Here is a 21,078-nt window from a genome sequence, read left to right on the forward strand (position 1 = left end):
TACCATTTGGGTATGAGAATGGATGTAGACATAGAGGCCCTGTAGAATATCCAGGAAGTTAATTTTGGAGGACTTCCATGAGGCATTCTGGAAAAATCCACTTCCAGCCAAATCAAATTAAAACCTCCAGAGTTGTGAAAGTTTGCAGCAAAATGAGATTCACCCCTCCAACCTGTCCCATGGTGTCTATTTGCTGTCCATGATCTGCTCATCCCTAAACACACAACAGTCACAGAGGACCTTCACACACCATAAACACCAAGCTTTGACCGATGGGTGTAGCTCTAGATTTCCAACACTAGGGGTCTCTCTATGGACTTGCTGAATGAAAGCCAAACTGCTTAGCAAACAAAACCGACAATTAGAAAAGCCCTTGGTTCCAAATTAAGCTCACCTCGTCAAGCAAAGGGAGAAGAAGAAATTGATCCTGTGCCCAGTGACTCCACCAGTGCAGCATGGAAGTGGGCAGAACGTTTATTGACTCTAAAAGTTCCCAGAGGAGAGAGCTTTGCCAAAGATTTCTCTTTTTCAGTCACCCTTTTAATATCAGTTTACAATGCTGGCATGATATCTGGAACATGTTGCCAAAGCATATAGCAAGAAATACAGTGTGTAAAGACAAGAGAAGACAACAATTAAGGTATTTCAGTAGGCCTACATTTCTCTAACAGTTCAAATCAATGCGTGCACTCTCTGTACAGTAAGTCAATTCATATTTTAATGAATGATTCTTTCACATCTTTTTATCGTTTGACACAGCCCTACAGTGTTAACTACAATAATGTTTTCCTTCTTTATATTTTATGCCCCTAAATTTCAGAGGTACATATCGTATGGTTACAGATTTGTTTTGTTTTAAAATAAACAGACCAGATCAACTTCAAGGATTGCATCATTCATTTCCAAATTCAACAAGTATCTGTTGTCCTTCTAAATGCTGTTTTGAAGCCTTTGCTACCCTGCTGAGATATAACTATGTGGGAAGAAATACTTCAGCTTGTTTACATTTTTAAGAGTCAACCGCCTTGGTAACGTCTCTCCCAGGCCAGGCACTGCAGGGCTTTGGAATTAGTTTCCGATTAGCACTGAGCACAAAGTGGAGCTGAGGCTAATAGAAACTTAAAAAGCTTGGTCATAAATTAAAGGATTGGACACATTGACAATGTTGACCTGATGATGGAGCTAATGAAAGTCAGGGGATCATAAGATATCACAATTCTATCTAAGGGGAGGATAAATGTCTTCAAGGCAATATATCCACATTTTTTCGGAGGTTTCATGACAATAAATATTATAATATGATAAGAGAGAAAAATAATATTTAGAAAGATCTAACACTAAGGCACTAAATTGCTTCTGTGCTGGTAATTTTTCCACTGGTTGGACATGCTGACCAACATGCACTGACCATGGATAGGAACCTCATATGACCCCGTTAAAACTGTTTCTTTAAGTGAAAAAAAGTTACTCCTCACAGCGAGAAATAGACCATGCTCTCGTTGTTAAAGCCTCATCAACACTGCAACGGGTCAGACTTAAACATCAAAATAGCTTTACTGAAACCTATTTGTGAGTCCAGTTCATAGTCGAGCTTGTTTTCGGATTTCCCAGTCTCTAAACACGAATCAGATTTGTAATTATCAGAACTTCCATGTTGTCTGAAGTGCTGAATGGTGCAATAAAAGACACTCCGTTGTTATGCTTCTTTATTGAGTGTGATCAAGCTTCAGCCAAACGTTTGGAGCCAAACCTTATTCCAGGCCCCCGATTAAGTGTGTGTGTAGCACATATCTGAAGCTCGTCTTACAAAACCACCTAGTATTTGGAAATGTTGGTAACAGTGGTTTCAAGCATTGATGTGACATCATGTCTTAAATTACCCTCACGGGATCGCCTGCTGATAGGGCCACTTGTCACATTCATCACTAAGAGCGTTCTTGGAGTCCTTGAATTAGATTTCCCTATAAAACAGATCAGATAAATGGTTTCTCTAGGATTTATTATGTCAAGTATGACATATAAAAGTAGAAGATTCACACATATATTACTTGTGACTGTTATTCTTATCCTTTTTATTATTCCTCTCAATCTCAAAGAAAACCTTCAATCTCGCATCTTATTTTTAGCATTCTCTCCTCACTGAACTGTCGCAACTTTTCTTAGAGACTGAACAATGTGCCCACATTTCTCACCCACTTGCACCTCAACAGGAACTTTCAAAGTATAGCCTTTAACTTTGTATGTATGTGTGCGTTGTGAGCATATGACTCCATCTATGACTTTAGTCGTGCGAGGGTGCGCGTTTGCTTCACAGTTTATGCGTACATGTGATTTTCTACGTTATATTTGTTCCAAGGTATCAATTTGGTGAGCAGGGCTTGACTTGGTGGCCAGTAATAAACTTCTATTCCAGTGCTGCCTGTGCAGTGGCGTTCACCACAGGCAACTATGTGGCTGGCCGCCCGTGCCACCACAAGGAGAGTCATACATGTGAGAGGGGCGTGAGTCAGAGCCACTGCCCATTTCACTTAGTGGCGCATATCAGGCTTTAAAGTAGCTATGAGATTTAAGAGAAATATTTCGGGATTAAATTAAATTCAGATTAGTAATCAAAAACTTTTATAAGGTAGTATGATGTTACTGAAATGTATCATGATGGACCATTGCAGAATTCACAAAAGAAAAGCTAGTGCACACCGTGGTGTCTTTTGGCTTGCTGTCCTAAACTGGACAATAAGTGGGAACACTTGTGATCAATTGGTAGTAACTTAAATATTTCAAAAATGTTGGCTCCTGAAGCATTTTCTTTAGAGTACAGACTGTACATTCTTCCAAAAAAGGAAACACGTGTTAAATCAAACTCCAGTTGCCATTCTTTGACTTTATTTGGAAGTTGACTTGAAGAAATACTGTATATCGTAATAATGAGATGATAGTGATAGTGTGAAGCAAAAGGCATTAAAAAGTGTTGGCCAAAAGTAACTGGTTCACAAACATGTTCTATCCAATAACTGTCACTCAAATATCTACATTCTAAAATTTAAATGTTGATATATTTTGGTATTGCCACCACATCACACAAAGAGCGGAAAACCAGACCTTGGGCTTTTCTCTGTGCCACAGAGCTCCTTTGTTTTCCAGAAACTATTAAATAGCCATCAATGAGCCACAATGTTGCACTGGGTGACATCTTCATTAATTTTGATGAAGCTGGGCACTGGAGTTTATTTTGAGTCCATGCCCACATACACCATCCTGCTGCTGTAATTACTCATTGGAGCACCCTAAAGTGTATTGATCCTCCGCTGAAAATAGTCCCCAGCAAATGCACAATTTCCTTAGCTCTGAAACAGCTCTCGAAGGAAATGACTGTTTCTTTAACTTAGTAGGGACCAGTGTTTGGGGCCAAGTGTGACAGACGGGGTGAGTCAGAGAGAAATTGAATTGAACACATTTTGGTTTGGGGGTTTTTATAGGATTTGTTGACAATAAAACAAATTCTTTATATAACCACAAAAATTCTGAATTTTTATCCGCTTTGTCTAAAAGTGCAATGCTACTCTTGCTTCCTATATTAAATGTAAGTCACTCTGAATGCTCTTTACACAAAATGTAATCACATATCTATCCGTAACGTACAGAGACATGATATTATTGCATATACTTTTTCTCAAATCTCACTGAACTAGGTAATCGCTCTCAATTAATTTATCAGCACAGTCATGGCTTCCTTCTGAATGGATTCATTCCATGCATTTTTGTGTAGGATTTATAGCTGACAGGAAAAAATGAAAATATAGGAAAAATGTCTACCTGATTCACAGTCATAGCAAAACTGTCTTTGGAAACAATGACACTCCTATTGGGAGGAATGAGTCCACATGCGGGAATGTTCTCACTCAGTTTAAATGATTCCAGACATGCTGCTCTCCCTATCAACTTTAGGCGGGTGCACGCGCAGCAATCATGCACGAGTATAAGCACAAAAATGCACTTGTCCAGCAGTGGCCCAGTCAGTAGAGGCTTGGACTGGGAATCGTAGGGTCCCCGAACAGACTTGAAATATGGAAAGTGGACTGCTACTTGGAGAGGTCCCAGTTCACCTCCTAGGCCCTGCTGTGGTGCCCTTGAGCAAGGCACCGGACATCTCCAATCCCCCCTCCCCATTGCTCCCCGGGCGCTGCACGATAGCTGCCCACGGCTCCTTGTACTAGGATAGGTTAAATGCAGAGGACCAATTTCACTGTGTGTGCTCTGCTGTGTGCATGTATGTGACTAATAAAGAGGGTTTCATCCTCCGATTCTACTTGCTCTATGCATACACAATCACACACCGAGCTATTGAATATCCTAGTGGTTGAGGCTCCTCTGATCTGAAGCACTCCATGAGGTTTTCCTGCAGCATCACTTGTCACTGACTTGTTAAGGCATTATGCATCTGTCACCGAACAAGGGCCATAACAGCAAATGTAAACCCAGCTGCTCCACCACTTCTGTCTTTGAGTCTTACCAAGTGTAAGGTCCTCTCCTGGAAAAGGCAATAGATCAACGTCACTCAAAAATGTACATAATGGTCTTTTATGTTATTGCAGGTCCACCCAGCAGCTTCCTTTACTTGCAGCCAGGATTTGGCATTCTTTGACAGCCAGATGTTGGACTTAGAAAAAAAGACTCATGGGTGGTGGCAACCCCTTCTATAAGGAGCAGAAAATATAAAGTTACACTAGCTGACAGGGGTTGAACTAAAGTTATGAATAGCCTACAAGTATTTGAAGTGGGAAAATGTCTTTATCCCTCGACATTTTACCTTCTTTTACCTCATTGTTTAATGTGTTCAACAACTGTTTTCAGTCAAAATAAAATATCTGTTGATCCAGTAAAGCAGCTGGTGAAGTGGGGTATTATCCAAATTAAGAGTCAGATATTCAATTTCTTACAAGACATTGTGTAAAACGTAGACTGTATAAAATAGCTTTACCCTACTTAAACGATAAGGTGCTTTTTCCCCAGGGGGCGCAGAAGAGTTGAAAGGAGGACACGAGGAAGAGGATCACAAAGACTGCCTCAGGTGAAAAGAAAAAGGTAAATGCCTTCCGAAACGTTCTGGAAATAGGCAATTTATATAGTACTTTAACCCGCTGATGTGGCCAACTTATCAACCCCTGGCATCAGGTGGAGAAACAGTAGTGGACACACATTTCAAAGGTACGCTACGCACACGCGATTGACGCAAAATCGTATACCTTCTCACAACCCAGTCAAATGGCAACACTAAGATATGAAGATATTTTTGGATTCACCTTCACTTGCACTTTACGAAGACTCCTCTCTCGGCTTAGTGGAAAAAGACGATCATTTTGACTTCAGAACTTGTCTAAGAATCCTCACGTTGTTAAGTTTTCTTCAATATTAAAGTAATCCAGTAAAAGTTGTCTTAGCGTACTTTAGTACATTGCCAAAAGGAACCGATAGTAGCTCATTCGGCTTAATTTTGACAGTGAATTGGTCTAAAAATAAACGCATATAGGCCAACAAGTGGATTTGCAATTGTTGCCCACAAATGACGGACTCGTGGCAACATTACTTCCTGTTTACATTCTGACCCCGAATTATAGGAAATGTAGTTCTCCATCTCGGAAAATCATTATCTTCCAAATCAACAATGAAAAATAATACATTTACATTTTTAAAGAGCTAAAAGGATATGAAATACTGGAATGTCAAAACATATATTCAAAATAAAGGAAAATAGGCAATTGTTTGTTGATTTGTACAAAAGAGCTTGTTTTAAAACGGTATTATGTCAGGGTTTTGTTCACTGCTTGGTGTTTTAAGTAATGTATTAGATTATGTATCATTGTTGTTGAATATATTGTGATTCCATCATGAACAACTAGGTTTACTGCACTAATATGCAATGATTGGAGGTGATCATTCAAAAATGATTCAGTGTACTGCACATATCATTTCATATTAAAAGTATAGTCGGTTATAAGTATGAATATGTGTAGGCTTGGTTCCACAGATGGCTCAGGAACCATAATTGGTGGCAAGTCAATCTTTGTAAGGATTCAAATGATTGACTTGGTATCATTTTGCCATACATCATCATCCGCACAGAGCCATACTTTACACATATCTGATGAAAAGAGATTGACAGACGACGGAGATGACAGATAATAAGTTATCTAAGCTCGTAGTTTGTTACCCTTAAAAAATATCAGAGCCTCTGCAGAATGCAACACGATTGCCAATCCATGTGCAGAGGAGAAAACTATTTGAATGTATTGATGGAAAACTCATTTGGTTGCTTCACTCCCCACTCTCTCACTCCAGTGCTGTGTTTAGTAATTATGGATTTTGATTGGCTTGTTGCAGAAGCTTGTGGAGGGACCCATAGGCACCGAAGCTTACAGGCACCGTGGAAACAACGCTTTGGGTTACTTTAACCCAAACCACAATGTTGGAAAACACCCAATCCAAACACTGTGGGAGGTGATGAACATGGAAAATGGGGAGCTACGGCAGCTACTGCTTCCACCTTTTCCACTGTAACTGTCACTTTAAATACTATTAAAAATCAAGATTGAGGGAGTATGTATATAAAAAACTCCTTGCCTCAGAGATGACTCAGTTCAATGGAGGCTTCTACTCATCGAACAAGTGTTATGTTTCTTCACTCTAGCATCGTTTCACTGCCATTAATCAGAGATATAGTCAGGGCCTCATTGCAAGTGGAACAAAATGGCCCATTCATATTCTCAGTGTTAGGGTGATATGAGTGCAGTACTATAATCTACTTCATGTGTGTTTCCATATCTCTAGCCATAGTTTTGACTTTGGTCTTCCATGGGAGCACACATAATTGTAATAAAGGAATTAAGCCATCTGTTTTGAATTTTAGCCACTTTTTGGTTTCGGCTATGGTTACATTGTCTGTTGGCCACAAATTTCATTCAATGCAACAAATCAGAATCGATTAAGCTGATTGTGCAGCATTTTAATTGTTTTGAACTAATTCAATAGCGTTTAAAGCAATATCAACATATTATTAATTAAATAAGGAAATATTAGATGTTGAAAAGATATTACAGCAACAGCAAGATTAGTGGACCAGCTTCAAAACAGGATTCTAAAAAGTGCCTGAATCATTTTTTAGTAATATGATCCTTGATCTGCAACATTTTCCTTCATAGCTGCAGTTGGACAGCCCTTCATAATCTGACAAAGTGGAAAACCATGCATTCCATGGTGTGTAATTTGGAAGCAGAGTCATGATTTAAATTCCTAATGCTTACAAGACTTCTTTGGATGCCAGCTCCAATCTATGACACAAATTTTCTTTCCTCTCTATTTTATTCAACATCCTTTAAACATGTAGGTATTCCGAGAATCAACCAAGAGTTAGCCGATATCAACAGCACTTACAAACATAAGAAGTAGGTTAATAGCATTCCCTGTGAACTGGATTACAATGATGGTTAGGACATTTTAAGTAAATGTACAAAAAAATGTATGTATCAAATTTCAAGGCAATCCTCCCTGCAGATATTGAAAAGTTATTTAAGTTTGGACCAAAGTGGTGGGCCAATCAAGGAACAGAGCCATGTTGCCAGGTAGTCGGGGCCATCAGGACCAATAAATGTGTGGTAACAACACTAAGCTCTTCATAAATAATATCCTAATGCTTGCCATATAACAGCCTTTTTTTTCCTCTTGTCGACTTTACATTATTATACTTGATTAATAGTCCACATTGTGCCGGTTTGGCTGATACTTGATGTTGATTTATTGGTTAATAGAAGAATCCATTTTTGAGAATTACAAGCCAAGGCAGGTTTTCAGGCTGATTTTGGAAGACACCTGGAACTCGCGTTGTTGCTAGCTTGTAAGAGTTTGTGTCCACACTGCTTCAAAGACGGCTGAAACAAGCTAAAATTAGCCAAATACCAAATTGCAACTCAGTCCACAGCTGGGTTCAGTAAATATGCCTATATGAATTTGTGCAAAACTTTATTAACTTAAATGTTCCCCGCTGCACAATACCTGCCCACTGCTCCTAGTACTAGGATGGGTTAAATGCAGAGGACCAATTTCACTGTGTGTGCTCTACTGTGTGCATGTGTGTGACTAATAAAGAGGGTTTCATCCTCCGATTCTATTCTATCTTATAAGAGCGACGGTTGGTTGGAAAAAGGAGTGTCCTCAGAGACTGCTTTTATGACTTGAAACCTTTCTTGCCTACCCAATTATTAAGATGTCACCCAGGAATATACCTGTTGCAATAAAAGGTTAGGCAACAGACATTTGCGTAGTCACTAAACTGTGAGAAATGGGTTTAAACTCCAGCATAAACTCTCACATCCGGCTTTACTGTCTGAGGAAACTTTTTTTTTTTTTTTTAAATGGAAAGAATAAGCCTCTGCCTCAATGTCAAAACATTCCCAGCAGCCTTGAACGACGTAACGGGACCATTTCCCATTTAACAAAGCATTTATCTTCAAGGTACCATATAGTACCATATAGTCCAGCAGTGGCTCAGTCAGTAGGGGCTTAGACTGGGAATTGTAGGGTCACCGGTTCAAGTCCCCGAACAGACTTAAAATATGGAAAGTGGACTGCTACTTGGAGAGGTCCCAGTTCACCTCCTAGGCCCTGCTGTGGTGCCCTTGAGCAAGGCACCGGACATCTCCAATCCCCCCTCCCCATTGCTCCCCGGGCGCTGCACGATAGCTGCCCACTGCTCCTAGTACTAGGATGGGTTAAATGCAGAGGACACATTTCACTGTGTGTGCTCTGCTGTGTGCATGTATGTGACAAATACAGAGGGTTTCATCCTCCGATTCTACAGAGTTTCTGACCACTAGTAGTGCTATGGAGCAATGCTTTTGCTACTATCTCCGATTTGCTGGTCTCTTGTGGGTGTAACCACTATCATGTATACATTTAAAGACTGACTACAAGAAATCCCTTTCTCTGAACTGATTCCTTTCTTAGCTGGAAAAAAAGGCCAACATTTATTTAATCATAGACTGCCTCCTGTGCACTTTTGCACATTGTGACGACTTCAAGTTTTGTTTGCATCTCTTTCATAGGAGTCCAGTTAGGAGGAGATACCTTATCAATATGGACAAGAGGATTGGTTACACATATGCAAGCTAATCCATGTACAGTAAGCCAAATGTAACAATTCCCTTTTGCTCCTTAATTTTGGATGTTTTACACCAATTTCTGAAAAAATACCTTTGTCTGGTTGTTTGACTTCTCCAGCCATTATATCACATTAATTGTCAGTCATAAGAATATAGTTGGTTTATAACAACGGATAAAGACCTGTGAGCTTGATCCATGGAATCAATTTGCAGGTCATAAAACCAAAACAAGCCAAGAGAGACCAAAGAGAACCTTTATAGTAGTTTATTATTCAAACTAGTCATATGATTAAATGCAAGACATCCCGATGAATGCAGCTTTAAGGAATGTTAAATGTAGCTTGGTGCATTCCCTGTCGCTTTTTAAAGATTGAACTTCAATTGCAGACACAAACATGTTCTCGATGTTTGTGAGAATAGTCACATTTAAAACAATTGCTATTGTAAAGAGTGACACTGAATCCTCTGCATTAAAGTTTTTTGGCCGAGCATCAAAGATGACAGAGATTTATGCTTGACCGCAACAAACAAGACTAATGAGGAACATTCATGGCCTATAAAAACAGCAAATTCCAAAGGTTCACGAGTTCAAGCATCTTCAGCAAATTATCCATGTGTCTTCACCTGCCAAGTTCTCTGATTTTTCTTTGTTTTTTGCTCTTTTCTCTCATCTATTGCATTATATTTCCTCTCTGTTTTAAGACCCTATTTGTTTTTCTTGATTTGAGACCCAAAGTTGGACTAAACTGGGTTTTTTAACATCCTTAATTCCCCCAACCAATGGTAACAGGACATGGCTAGGCGATGGATTTTGCCTAGCTTTGTTTGTGAGCCTGCACATCCAGTGTCAGCCGGTCCCTCCCTACTAGCGTTTTTTACTGCTGACGGCTGGAGACAGGGCTCAGGGAAACTTTGGCCCGTGAAATACGAGATGCTTGGGGCATGTTTAGATTATCACAGACCCCTCCACTTAACTCTCCATAACACTCAGTTAACTGCTGAGAGGAAAGGCATTCATCACACACACTTGACAAGAAACATGAAAATAAGACGGCCTCTCTTCATCTTTGTCGATCCTCTCGTACACTAGGAGGATGATTGTTGTGATATCTGATCTCTACTTTCAAGGAATGGCCTTTTACTATGCTATTTTGTTCTTGTCAATTGTCATATATTATTCTACGACTTAAATGTATTTTAAGTTTATTTGTTCTCAACACTCAGTTTGTGGTTTAAGCTTGTTTGCAGCGCTTGTTAGCTCTTTAGGTGTTCATAACACCGAAACCTAGTACAGTTTCTCTCAATCACTGCACATTTCTGTACATTTTTTTGCTAAACTAGGGGCAAAGCTTGAGTGATGACAGCTTTGGTCGGTCATACAGTCTAACTACTGCATGCGTAGGTAGCCATAACACTTTCCTATTTGCCACCGCTAGGTTAACATTTGAGTATTTGTAAAGTATCTCTATTAATTGCCATGAACTTTAGTACAAATATTCATGGCCCCCAAAGGTTGATTTGCAATAACGTTTTCAGACTTCTCTCCTCTTGGGTCATCAGATCTACCTTTTAAATCTACTTTGGTGGATAGCAAATACTCAATATTGTAAGCGTTTACAAGAGTAGAACGTCAAAAACACTATACATACAGGGTTAAAGAGAGACCTGTATTGTGAAATGCCTTTCTAATTCTGTCGTAATTGTCTGTTCGTAAAACTATGCCTAATGTAATGGAGAAATTGGGCTGCTTAATTAATTTGTAAATGTGCATTATGATAGATTGATGTCCATTTCTCTTCTGTGCACCAAGTGAATGTGGGAAACAGCAAGATATGTCTATATAACAGGGTGGCGTATTTGAAATTGAAAGCACACCTTCCCACATTTTAGCAAACCCCTACTAGGTGAGGCTGTCTGGGTACCACATGCACTTATAATAAGCATGCTCAGACAAACATACATTCCACTTGGTGGTTATGCGGTCTGCAGTGTCTAGTATGCATCCCTCTCCACCCCCAAGCCACACGCGGCCTTTTAGCTTTATAATTCTTAGTAACGAGGAGCTCTTGAGGTTACATCTACTTTAGATCTGGTAGAAAACATTTAAGATCAGTAGGCTGTGTTGAAACTTTGTTCTCTCTGCTGGTTTGGCATATTGATGAAGGGAACCATCATATAGCTAGTGACATGGGTTTGAAGGCATCCTGGTCATTAAGGTTAGGTAACTTCAAGGGCATGAATTTCCATGTGCACATACTAGGGTTGGGAACTACCATGTGGTGAAATGAGAAGAAAATTGTCATCAATTAGTTATTTCTAATCATGGGGAGATGCTTCTGTGCATTTAGTTACATGTTCCCTGCAGAATATTTAAGCATCACAAATCAAAGAAATGTACAGACAGTAAGACAGGAAATGTATGTGTTGTGCATTGGAGGGAACTTTTATTTTGAACCTCCTGAACTCCACCGACTGTAAATCTTCAGAGAGGTGTGTCAGTCTACGCATTTTTGGAAGGCAGACAGGATAATTTTATTCTGAAACTTAAAAGTACTCAGATTAAAAGCTACTTCCAATGGGAAAACACAGCCACTGGGCATTTCAAGACATTTCTGTTTTTATAGCTGCTCTGGGCTGAACCATGTAGGGAGTAGAGACTTATTATAGAATAATTATACAATGTCATGTTGGCACAAATTGGCAGTGAATGCATGCAGTTATAATCATAAGGTTCCCAACTACAAAGAGGGCAGCTCCAAAGTCAAGTCTTCCTGAAAATTGTAGAGTGTCCCAGGAGACAAGAATCTATGAGGAGCCGCTGGACGCTTGTCACTACATTTTGTCGGCTGTCCAAGTCCTGTTTGAAAGGATTTCTGAAGACTTTAGTCTGGTTGTTCATATTTGCTCTGCCAGCACGGAAGGGCTTGTCAAATTACACCAAACATTTTGGGCCACAGTCCGAGCGAGCAACATGAACAAGAAGTTTTTGACATTTTCTGCCAAACAAAACCAACGGACAAAAAAAAAAATCTTCTAGAAAACCGAGAAACACAGCCAGGCTTTTTTTTCTGCTGATCAAAAACAAGGTCATCGCATCAGGTCCCATGTAAATGGTACAGACAGCACCAACGTTAAAAAATGAGCCTAATTTTATCTTAACATTTTGAACAGTGACATCGTTCTGCTTGTATTTCCTAAAAACCATTTAGTCCATGGTTCTGTAGGCTTTGTTTGACTTTATCATACGTTTTATTCACGCTATGTTGATAAATCATTTGTTTGCCCTGGTCCAGTTGAGCTACACAGTGGCCGACAGTAGAACACTGTGGTCTTACAAAGTTGCAACCAGATGTGTTTGAATATACAAATGCTCTGCAAATTTCTGTGTCTAAACAAATGTTTTAAAAAAACAAATAATCAAAGTCAAACTTACACGAACATCAGCGTTTTACCTTTTATATTGAAAGGAAGTCCAGACATCTAACCATTAACCTGCATTATTTTATTACTTAATCCCTATTTTGTTGTATGATGTTTTCCTAAACATCTGGTAATGTGGTTCTACTAATTGCTTCATGATAAAAAATGTAAACACATATTCCACAATGTGGTACTTATTTGTGTCACAATGACTGCCATCGCACTTTTAAACCCCTCTTTCTTCTGTTCACAAGAAAAAACTAAATCAAGGGGAGGACTGTATAGCTTCCACCTGTGCTTCCATTCTTTGTTCCAGCCATCTTTAACCATTAATTATTTTCAGACCTCATGAGCCCTGCTGTCCAAAAAAAACCCTAAGAGCTCCTCGAGGGAACTCCGAGAGTCTGGAACACATTTAATTCTGGCCATTTGGGCTTTTATTTTAGCCATCGGCACATGAAGATGCTATTATTCAGATTCTTTCAGAAACCTTTGGAATAATAGCTCCACCCCACCACTTAATTTGCTTTTAGTGTGTGGCATTTAGTATAATACCTCTCCTGCTGTATCTGCTCTATGCATTTATTCTTTTCAGCTTGGTGTTTTAAAGGAAAGTTGAGGCTGTTAAATTGATTTGTTGTCGTATTTAACTTTAAATCTTAGTAAAAGTTTGTATAAGAGATCTTCTAGGATTTGGGCGACCTCACTGTGTCCTGTAATTAGTTTGCACTGGGATGTGGAGATGCTCCGCTTGATGCTGTTGCTGTTGCACAGGGGGCGGATCCCGAGACAACTTTCCTGACTGGTGATTTGATGAACGGAGGATTTTCCAGTGTCAGTATCTCACTGTCGGTTCAGGTTCAGCGTTGCGGCTTTTGTCCAGCCTCCTGACTGCGCGCAGCTCAGGGAACAGAGTGCTTTGCGCTTTTTTCATGAAAGCCCTTCACCATCAGTCTGAGATCTGGGCTTAAAGGGGAGCTGATCTAAAGGGCCCGGTCTAGCTGTGATTTTTTTACTCTCACACATGGCGCTCTAGTATAAGCACACTTTTTGTGGATTGTAGTAGGGACCGAGTTTTGTCAAAAGTCGCCCCTTTTCTGTACGACCGCGGGCGCTAATCATGGAGATGCATATGTGGACCACCAGGTGGAAAACGAAAAGGTGGCTAAGGGATTCAACGCTAATCGCTGCGGTCACGTTAACTTTACTTCTGCAAGCTGCCAGTGTCAGAGCAGGTAAGAAGCTGCATGTTACCCCACGTCACGCTCACTGTGCCAACACCAGGGCATCCCGGGCTTTAAGAGCGTCCTATAGGCTGGCGGATAGCCCACAGGTGTCAGTTGGCTAAGCAGCGACCAGCCATCAACTTTAATTAAGTCCACTGCCAATCCATGGCTTGTAAAGTCAACATAACTCAGTTTATACACCTTTTCAGATGCTCAGTAGACCTGTCTGCCCATCGTATCACACAACATTTTTAACGCTATTTCATTTGTGTTTTTTATTTAATATTCAAAGCAATTTAGCTCATGATGATGCCTGCATTTCCTCGTTTTTTGAATGTTTATTTTTGAATGAAACTAACCTGAGCCTATACTATGATTGCACCTGCATCACATTTTCCATTAACTTTTACCACAGTTTTGTCTCTAAGCTTGTTGATGACTTTGAAGTTACCACCCTAAAAACTTACTTTAAACTTTTACTATGTGTGCTAAATATTGTAGTTGTAATGTGTTAGGATGAATTATGTGATTGTTTTTATTGTTAAGGTTTATTCTTGGCACAAACAGAGGAGATGCTGCTCCTTCCCATAGTGTCGAGGTGGGCAAAGTCTGCCATCCAGGTGTGGTCAGTGGGGAGAGTCTCATCGTTTGCTTTTTCATCTTGAGACAGTCTTGTGGTCTGCGCAAAAGTGTGCAAGATGGGGCTTCTAAGCAGTTATTTTTCAATAATGCTGAATAATGATCATAGATTTAAAAAAAGAAAAGAAAAAAACCACCCATTTAAAGTATTTGTGATCCATTTTACCACTTAGAAGTACCAACCCCTTAAGGTGTTACACATGACTTTTATGCGTAGGTCAACATATAACATTGCGTTTTTTACACAATATCCCCAAAGTATGAGCTTAGCAATTCAATCAAATTCACAAAAGGCTTAAAATTGATACACGTATGTGCTGCTGTCAATAGAGTTTTCTGTGGCACATTCTGACTTTAAAGATGTAGGTTTTGTGATAATTATTCATAAAAGTTTATATAAGACACTGGGCACGACACTGGAATTCTAGGAGTGAAATTCATATTCGGTCCTGAAGGATCACCATCTTTCCACATTATCTGGGCTCCCACTAAGTCCAAGAAGGGGCGTCGGTGGAAAAAAGAAAAAAAAACTGGAGTATTTTCTTTGCTTTAAAACACATATGTGGGTCACATTAACTTCTTTTATATTTTTTCCTTGTGTGTGACGTCTGAGAGACATCCATACTATACTGTGGCTTCAGCTGGAATACACTGGTGTGTGTCAAAGTTGTGTGACTTTTTGGATGCATGGGGCTTTTTAATATTTGTGGTTTTCACATCAGACGAGTTATTACGCAACCTTTAAATGAAAAATAATGCCTTCCTGTATCATACCAATGACACTGACATAAATGAAGTCTTATAAAAGTAAATATTGTTTTGAAGAATGATAATGAGAAGCTATTGTCCCCCCTCCATATTGAGACATTGTTTTAACTTTAAAAGATAAAGAAATCATTCAGCAGAAGGCAAATTTGATAAAGCGCCCCAAAAATGAAAAGATCAAAAAAAGCAAATCCCGCATTGGCATGCATTGCCCATTGCCCATCTTCCTTCACTCTGACTGATACTTAGACTAACCATAATTGCATGATTTGCTAGCAAACATTTACAGGCTTTCCAATGTACTTTAATTGCTGCCTTTTTTCTGCCAACTTTCAGTAGAAGCCAGTGTCACAAAAAAGCCCGACAACACATCCCATGATGTCTGCGCACGACCGCAGAGACATTAAGTCAGAATGTCACTTATTGAAAAGTTAATCACAAGTCTAAACTTAAACATCAAGCTGTATGGCTCTGTTGAGTTATGAGATTCAGGGGCCTGGACATTTCGAGTATATAGCTGAAAATGGTATTTAAATGTGTTAAAGTCTGCTGGTGCAATTGCTTTAATGATTTTAACAGGTTCCTCATGTCACTACATGCTTTACTGCCTCAGCGGAAATCACACTTCTTTGTCATGTTAGTAGCTTGTTAACATGGCAGATAGTATATCACAAGTCCCCGACAGCAGGCAGGAAGATGTGTCATTAAAAATCAGAGACTGACGATTACCCTTCAGACAAGACTGTGGCTAGTCTGAAGCTACTTTGGTACCTTGAGCACGAGACAACTGTCTTCTCTCTCTTGTGGTTTTTCCTCCTTATCATTAGAATATGGTTTATTCCTTTTCAAGTGTGGAAGAAGAAGGGGAATCTTTTTTCAGGATGCGTTGAGGGTATAGAATGCTGCCTCCTACGAGACACAAAAGAGTTTAAAAAAACATGGTTATTTGTTTGGGTTCTTTAATGGTTTTGGGATAATGCCCTTTATTCAGGGCTTCTGTGAAGAGATGGTTGTGGAAGAGTGGGGCTGAAGAGGCTTGGGGGGGGGGGGGTTCCTGGCCAATTCTGCACATCTGGAATATATGAGGCCTTGAGGTATGCAGTAATGCAGAGAGGCATTCTGGAACTCACAAAGAGACCTTTAGTTCAAGCTTTCTTTCTCTTTTTTTTCAAGAACCAGTAGCTCTGTATTTGGGACAATATTCAGAAGAGCCACCGATTATTTTCTTTTTTATGAGGCATTCGGTGTGAGGTTTTATACTTGGCGTTTGAGACCCCACATTTGTACTTTTTTTCTGTCTGTGTTCAAATCCAAAGTCAAACTGGTGTAGTCTTAAGAATAAAACAAACCATGTGTCTGTTAAATTGCTTATTATGTCAATATCAATCCTAAAGCCTTTGTAAATCCACCTCTCTCTCTGTTTATAAAGTTGGTTAGACATTTGAATTCACGAATTGTGTCATCTGGACCCATATGAGCATACATGCCTCCAGTTCCCATTACCTTATAGAGCAGATCTGCATAACGTCAAATGGTATAAAACTCAAGACACCATCTCTGAGCATATGCTGGAATCAGGCGAGTTGGATTCATCACTCAAGCTGTTATTTTTCTGGTCACAGGAGAAGTAGCTACAGGGATGGGGCCTTCTCCGTTTAGTCTCATGTATGTTTTAGTTGGGGAGGGGGGTAAAGGGAGTGGTGCCAGTACCATAATGGGTTCAGCATGTGGACTTAAAGCTCCACCCATCAGACCCCCTCCTGGTCACTGAAAGTGAAAAGGAACTGCATAATCAGCACTTCCTGGCTTCACGTGCCACATGACTTACAAAAATAGAAAACGTAAACAGGCGTATATTATTATAATTAAATGCCTTTGACTTTCAATTTAGATTGATGTTGAATGTATAGTGGATAGGCACTGAAGGAGACAGATTGTAAAAGCCCTGACTAACAGTTTAGGGTCTACATTTGACATGAAAAAAGAACATATGGTTCTTCAATTGACGGGGAGAAAAGGGTTATATCACCTTTCTCACCACCAGTGTATGCTTTCTTGGTCCAAACTTTATTATGGAGTTTTATGGAGTATTGAGGAGATTTCCTGCATTGTGAATTTCAAGAAAGTTTTCTGACTGATCCCTTTCTAAATGATTTTCCCACAATGCTTTTAAGCCGGTATCAAACAAATGAACCTCAGATTTTTTTCAAGGTAGGGAGATTTCACATTGAGCCTGTTATCTGCCATTCTTTAAAGGCTTATCTTCCCACTGAGACTTTAAGCAGACCATTCAGTCATTGTTTATCAACGCTGGGGCTTTTGAAGAGGACACATCCTGCCGCTTGACTCACTGAAAAGACACATGACTTATACGCTGGTTTTTGCTGCTGTGGTTTTCCTTCAGTTCAACACATATCATTTAATACTTGGGTTTCTCTGAGTTTGGTTTGGAGTGGAAATTCAACTGTTGGTTTTTCTTTCCTCTACTTTGGACCTCTACATTAGTTTGTTGCCAGTTCAATCGAAATTGTAATCGGAACATAATATATTCTGCAGTATTGATGTGTAATCTCCAAGTCATTGTTTTTATGTCAGTATATATTAACCATACAACAACACAGAGATGGTATTGCATGTGGTGAGTCTTATTAAGTTACAAGGCAGCAAATGTTCCGAGAGTTACGGTCAGAAAGTGTTTGATTAGTTTTGTTTGAGTCAGTGCCAACATATTAATTAGCAACCCCTCATGAACATTGATGTGAAGTAATAAAGCATCGTTTTTTTATGACTGCGAAACTCTGTCACTTTTCTAGGAAGGAATAACACAGTTACTGTATATACATGTGTGACTAAACCCACCCTTGCTAATTTAACTAACAGGGATTTGCTGCTGCAGCCTTACATGGTGTTTTTGGACCAATACATATGGTGGCTACTATTAGCAAACGTTAAATAGATAACTCTTTGTGACATCTACTGCAATTCAGATTTTTCTTTCGCTGTAAGATGTCCCACTGAGTATGAATATTAGTAAGATCATTACAAAAAAAACCAACAGAATATGGAAAACAGCTCCTAAATAAAGAAACTAGTTGTGAATAAACATGAGACCCATGTTGCAATATCATTTGTTTATTTGTATTTTATAATGAATGCTTTACTTGAATTAACGATGCCAAGTACAGACAGGTAATTACTTAATGTAGGATCATCACTCAAACCAGAATACCAGAATATTTTTCAAGCTCGTCTTACTGCGTTTTTTTAGGCGCCCCAGTCAGACGTGTGAATCATAAGTATAGTTGTGCTGTAGGTCAACACCCCTGTTAACACACTAGCATTTAAACCTTACTTATAAGGTTTTTTTAATTCCCCATTATCACATTGTAACTGTGCCATGGGGAATGGGAGAGATAGAGACTTAAGAGAACATAAACAACTAGAGAAAAAAGGGTAAATAAGAAATGGTGTTTATTACTGCAAAGCACAGCAGTCAGACACAGAGCACCAGGTTCATTGATAGAAGAGAGTTTAGTAGAGGTAAGAGGCTTGTAAAGCTGCCCCCCCTCGGCGTTCTCCTTATTCAGAAAGACCCAGTGATCAGCAGCTACAAGTTTTATCATCCCATAGTTACTATGACTTTTGGCTGTGGGGGTAATAGTGGAGCTGAGGAGTGGGCTGCTTATGTTTGCTGAATGGTTACCAACCTTTTTACTGGTCCTCTGACAAGGTAGCTCATAAATTGGACAATTGGTCTTACTGACAGATTTGGCCAAGAAACAAGGGGTGTAATTGGTGTAAATGTTGACTTATCATCAAAATGCCAGGACCCATTAGGTTTTCTGTGAACTGCTGAAATATGCTTACAGTGCACTGTCAAATTACATGCAGCTTTTACAACATGTACACTAATAATGCCTTATTGTAGATGCTTATTAAATCAAATGAGTTCAGTTTATATTGTTGTAGCGTAACGTAGCTAAGGTTAATTTAGTTGTCATATAAATGTTCTTTTTTTTGCGCATATGATGAAATGTGTGTGTTTCCAGTAGACTGAGAATTTACTTCAACATTAAACAGTTGACTATTTAAAAAGATCACATTTTCAAGCCTATGATTGGGAAAATCATACAGCATCAACACTCTTCTCTTTTACAAAAACCCATCAATTAATACATTTTTTTTCAGGCAGGACCAAAGCTATGAGTGACCTACTAGAACGGGGAAAACCGAGCTAGCCCTTTGGACAGATGCATTCCCAAAATAGCTTTTTTCTATTGACATGTTATGAAGTGCTTGCTCTCCAAGTATCTGTGGGTAATGTAAACATTTTTTGTTATTTCTCTCCTCAGCTGAACCAGTAGATGTCCTGAAGGCTCTAGACTTCCAGAGCTCTCCTGAAGGAGTACGGAAAACACCAGGCTTCTGCACGGTCCGGAGAGGATCCAAACCCGACATTGCTTACAGAGTGGGAAAACAGGCTCAGATCAGTGCTCCAACCAAACAGCTCTTCCCAGGTAACCTCACTCCCAACCTCCAATGGATCACAGGCATTTACTCTGAAGCTGAACTAGGTTGAGAATTTCAACCAATTTATCTGATAGTTGGGTATACTTTTGCAGAGAAAACCTTACAAATGCAGCAACACTTGCTCCATATCATTTTAAAAAGAACAATGCAACTTTACTAAGTCTGCAGCCATGCCTTTTTGATGGTTTACTTATGCACAGCAGTGCTTTAAGCTAAATGCTAACGTATGCAATACGAAGATGCTAATGTTAAGCAGATATAATGTTTACCATGTTCACCATCTTAGTTTAGTTTAGCACTGAATATAACTAACCACATCTGATGGGAATATTATGAATTATATAAATTTGGGACAGTTAGTGGAAAGAATAATGGATAATGACAGATTTTGCCATCTCTTAAGCTAGAAATGTTATGCCCACACAAACAAATGGATTGAAATTAAACACATGCTTATGTTTACTGTCATGAACAACTTAATGCCAAAATAGAAACAGCTTAAAGAAATTACAATTTCACAATAAAATAGCAACACATGAGTGACTGTAATGAAACCCATAACGACTTACACCGGTTTTTAAAATGCACTGCAGACGTTCAGAAATTATTGCCTAAAAGATGTAGAGCAATGAGAGTCCCTCAACACATGGTGTATGTCATGTAAACATATGATTCAAGCAGATTTCTGATTTTTGTTGTTTGATATTTTGGGAAAATACACAATTTATTGCCTCAAATCAATGAGAGGACTGTTTCCTTTGATGCCTTGTGAACTGATCCTGTCAATAAACTATCTGTCCTCAAGTTTGATTGCTGGCAGACTGCAGTATGCATTGTTTGGGTAATTCAGTGCAATCTAGCAGGGATTTCATGCCAAGGCAGTCTGCTGCCCGGCTGTTTTGTGAGAAATAAAGCCATATTTATTTTATTTGGAATGAGTCCAATCAGAGAAACACAAAAGCTATTCAACTGTGTAACCATTTGGTGTGCTACTTTCTTACACTCATTGCTTCTCATTAGCTCATCTGAAAATGTAATAATGAACTATAGGAGACAACACCTCTGTCTTTACTAATGACCGTAGAAAACAAATGAGCCGGTGACGGATACATTTGTCAATTTCCCAACCTGCCAGATGCCTTTTCTTAAGCTGCAATATTAAACATGCTGCTTTTAAACATACTATACAATGTATTATAATATAAAAGATTAAGCTCACCAGAGGCCTGCTTCTTATTAATGGGTCAAGATATAGAAAGAGCCCCCAACTGCTCACTTACTCAAAGCTAACTTGGCAAAAATGTATATGCAATAGTATTTTATTAGTGTATTGCCGCTGAAAACAC

The 21,078-nt window shown here is 39.2% G+C and overlaps 1 protein-coding gene across 1 annotated transcript in view; it reads left to right on the forward strand.

Annotated features, from left to right (window-relative positions):
- The first annotated feature begins 13,312 nt into the window (after positions 1 to 13,312).
- LOC134866345 (collagen alpha-1(XI) chain-like) overlaps positions 13,313 to 21,078 on the forward strand; it is a 78,255-nt gene continuing 70,489 nt past the window's right edge. Inside the window, exons 1-2 of the mRNA XM_063886459.1 lie at positions 13,313 to 13,807; positions 19,555 to 19,719. Coding sequence (XP_063742529.1) covers positions 13,693 to 13,807; positions 19,555 to 19,719 — 280 coding nt within the window. The 5' untranslated portion in view covers positions 13,313 to 13,692. The remainder of the gene's footprint in view (positions 13,808 to 19,554; positions 19,720 to 21,078) is intronic.

Source organism: Eleginops maclovinus, chromosome 6, assembly GCF_036324505.1.
Source record: "Eleginops maclovinus isolate JMC-PN-2008 ecotype Puerto Natales chromosome 6, JC_Emac_rtc_rv5, whole genome shotgun sequence".
Lineage (NCBI taxonomy): Eukaryota > Metazoa > Chordata > Actinopteri > Perciformes > Eleginopidae > Eleginops > Eleginops maclovinus.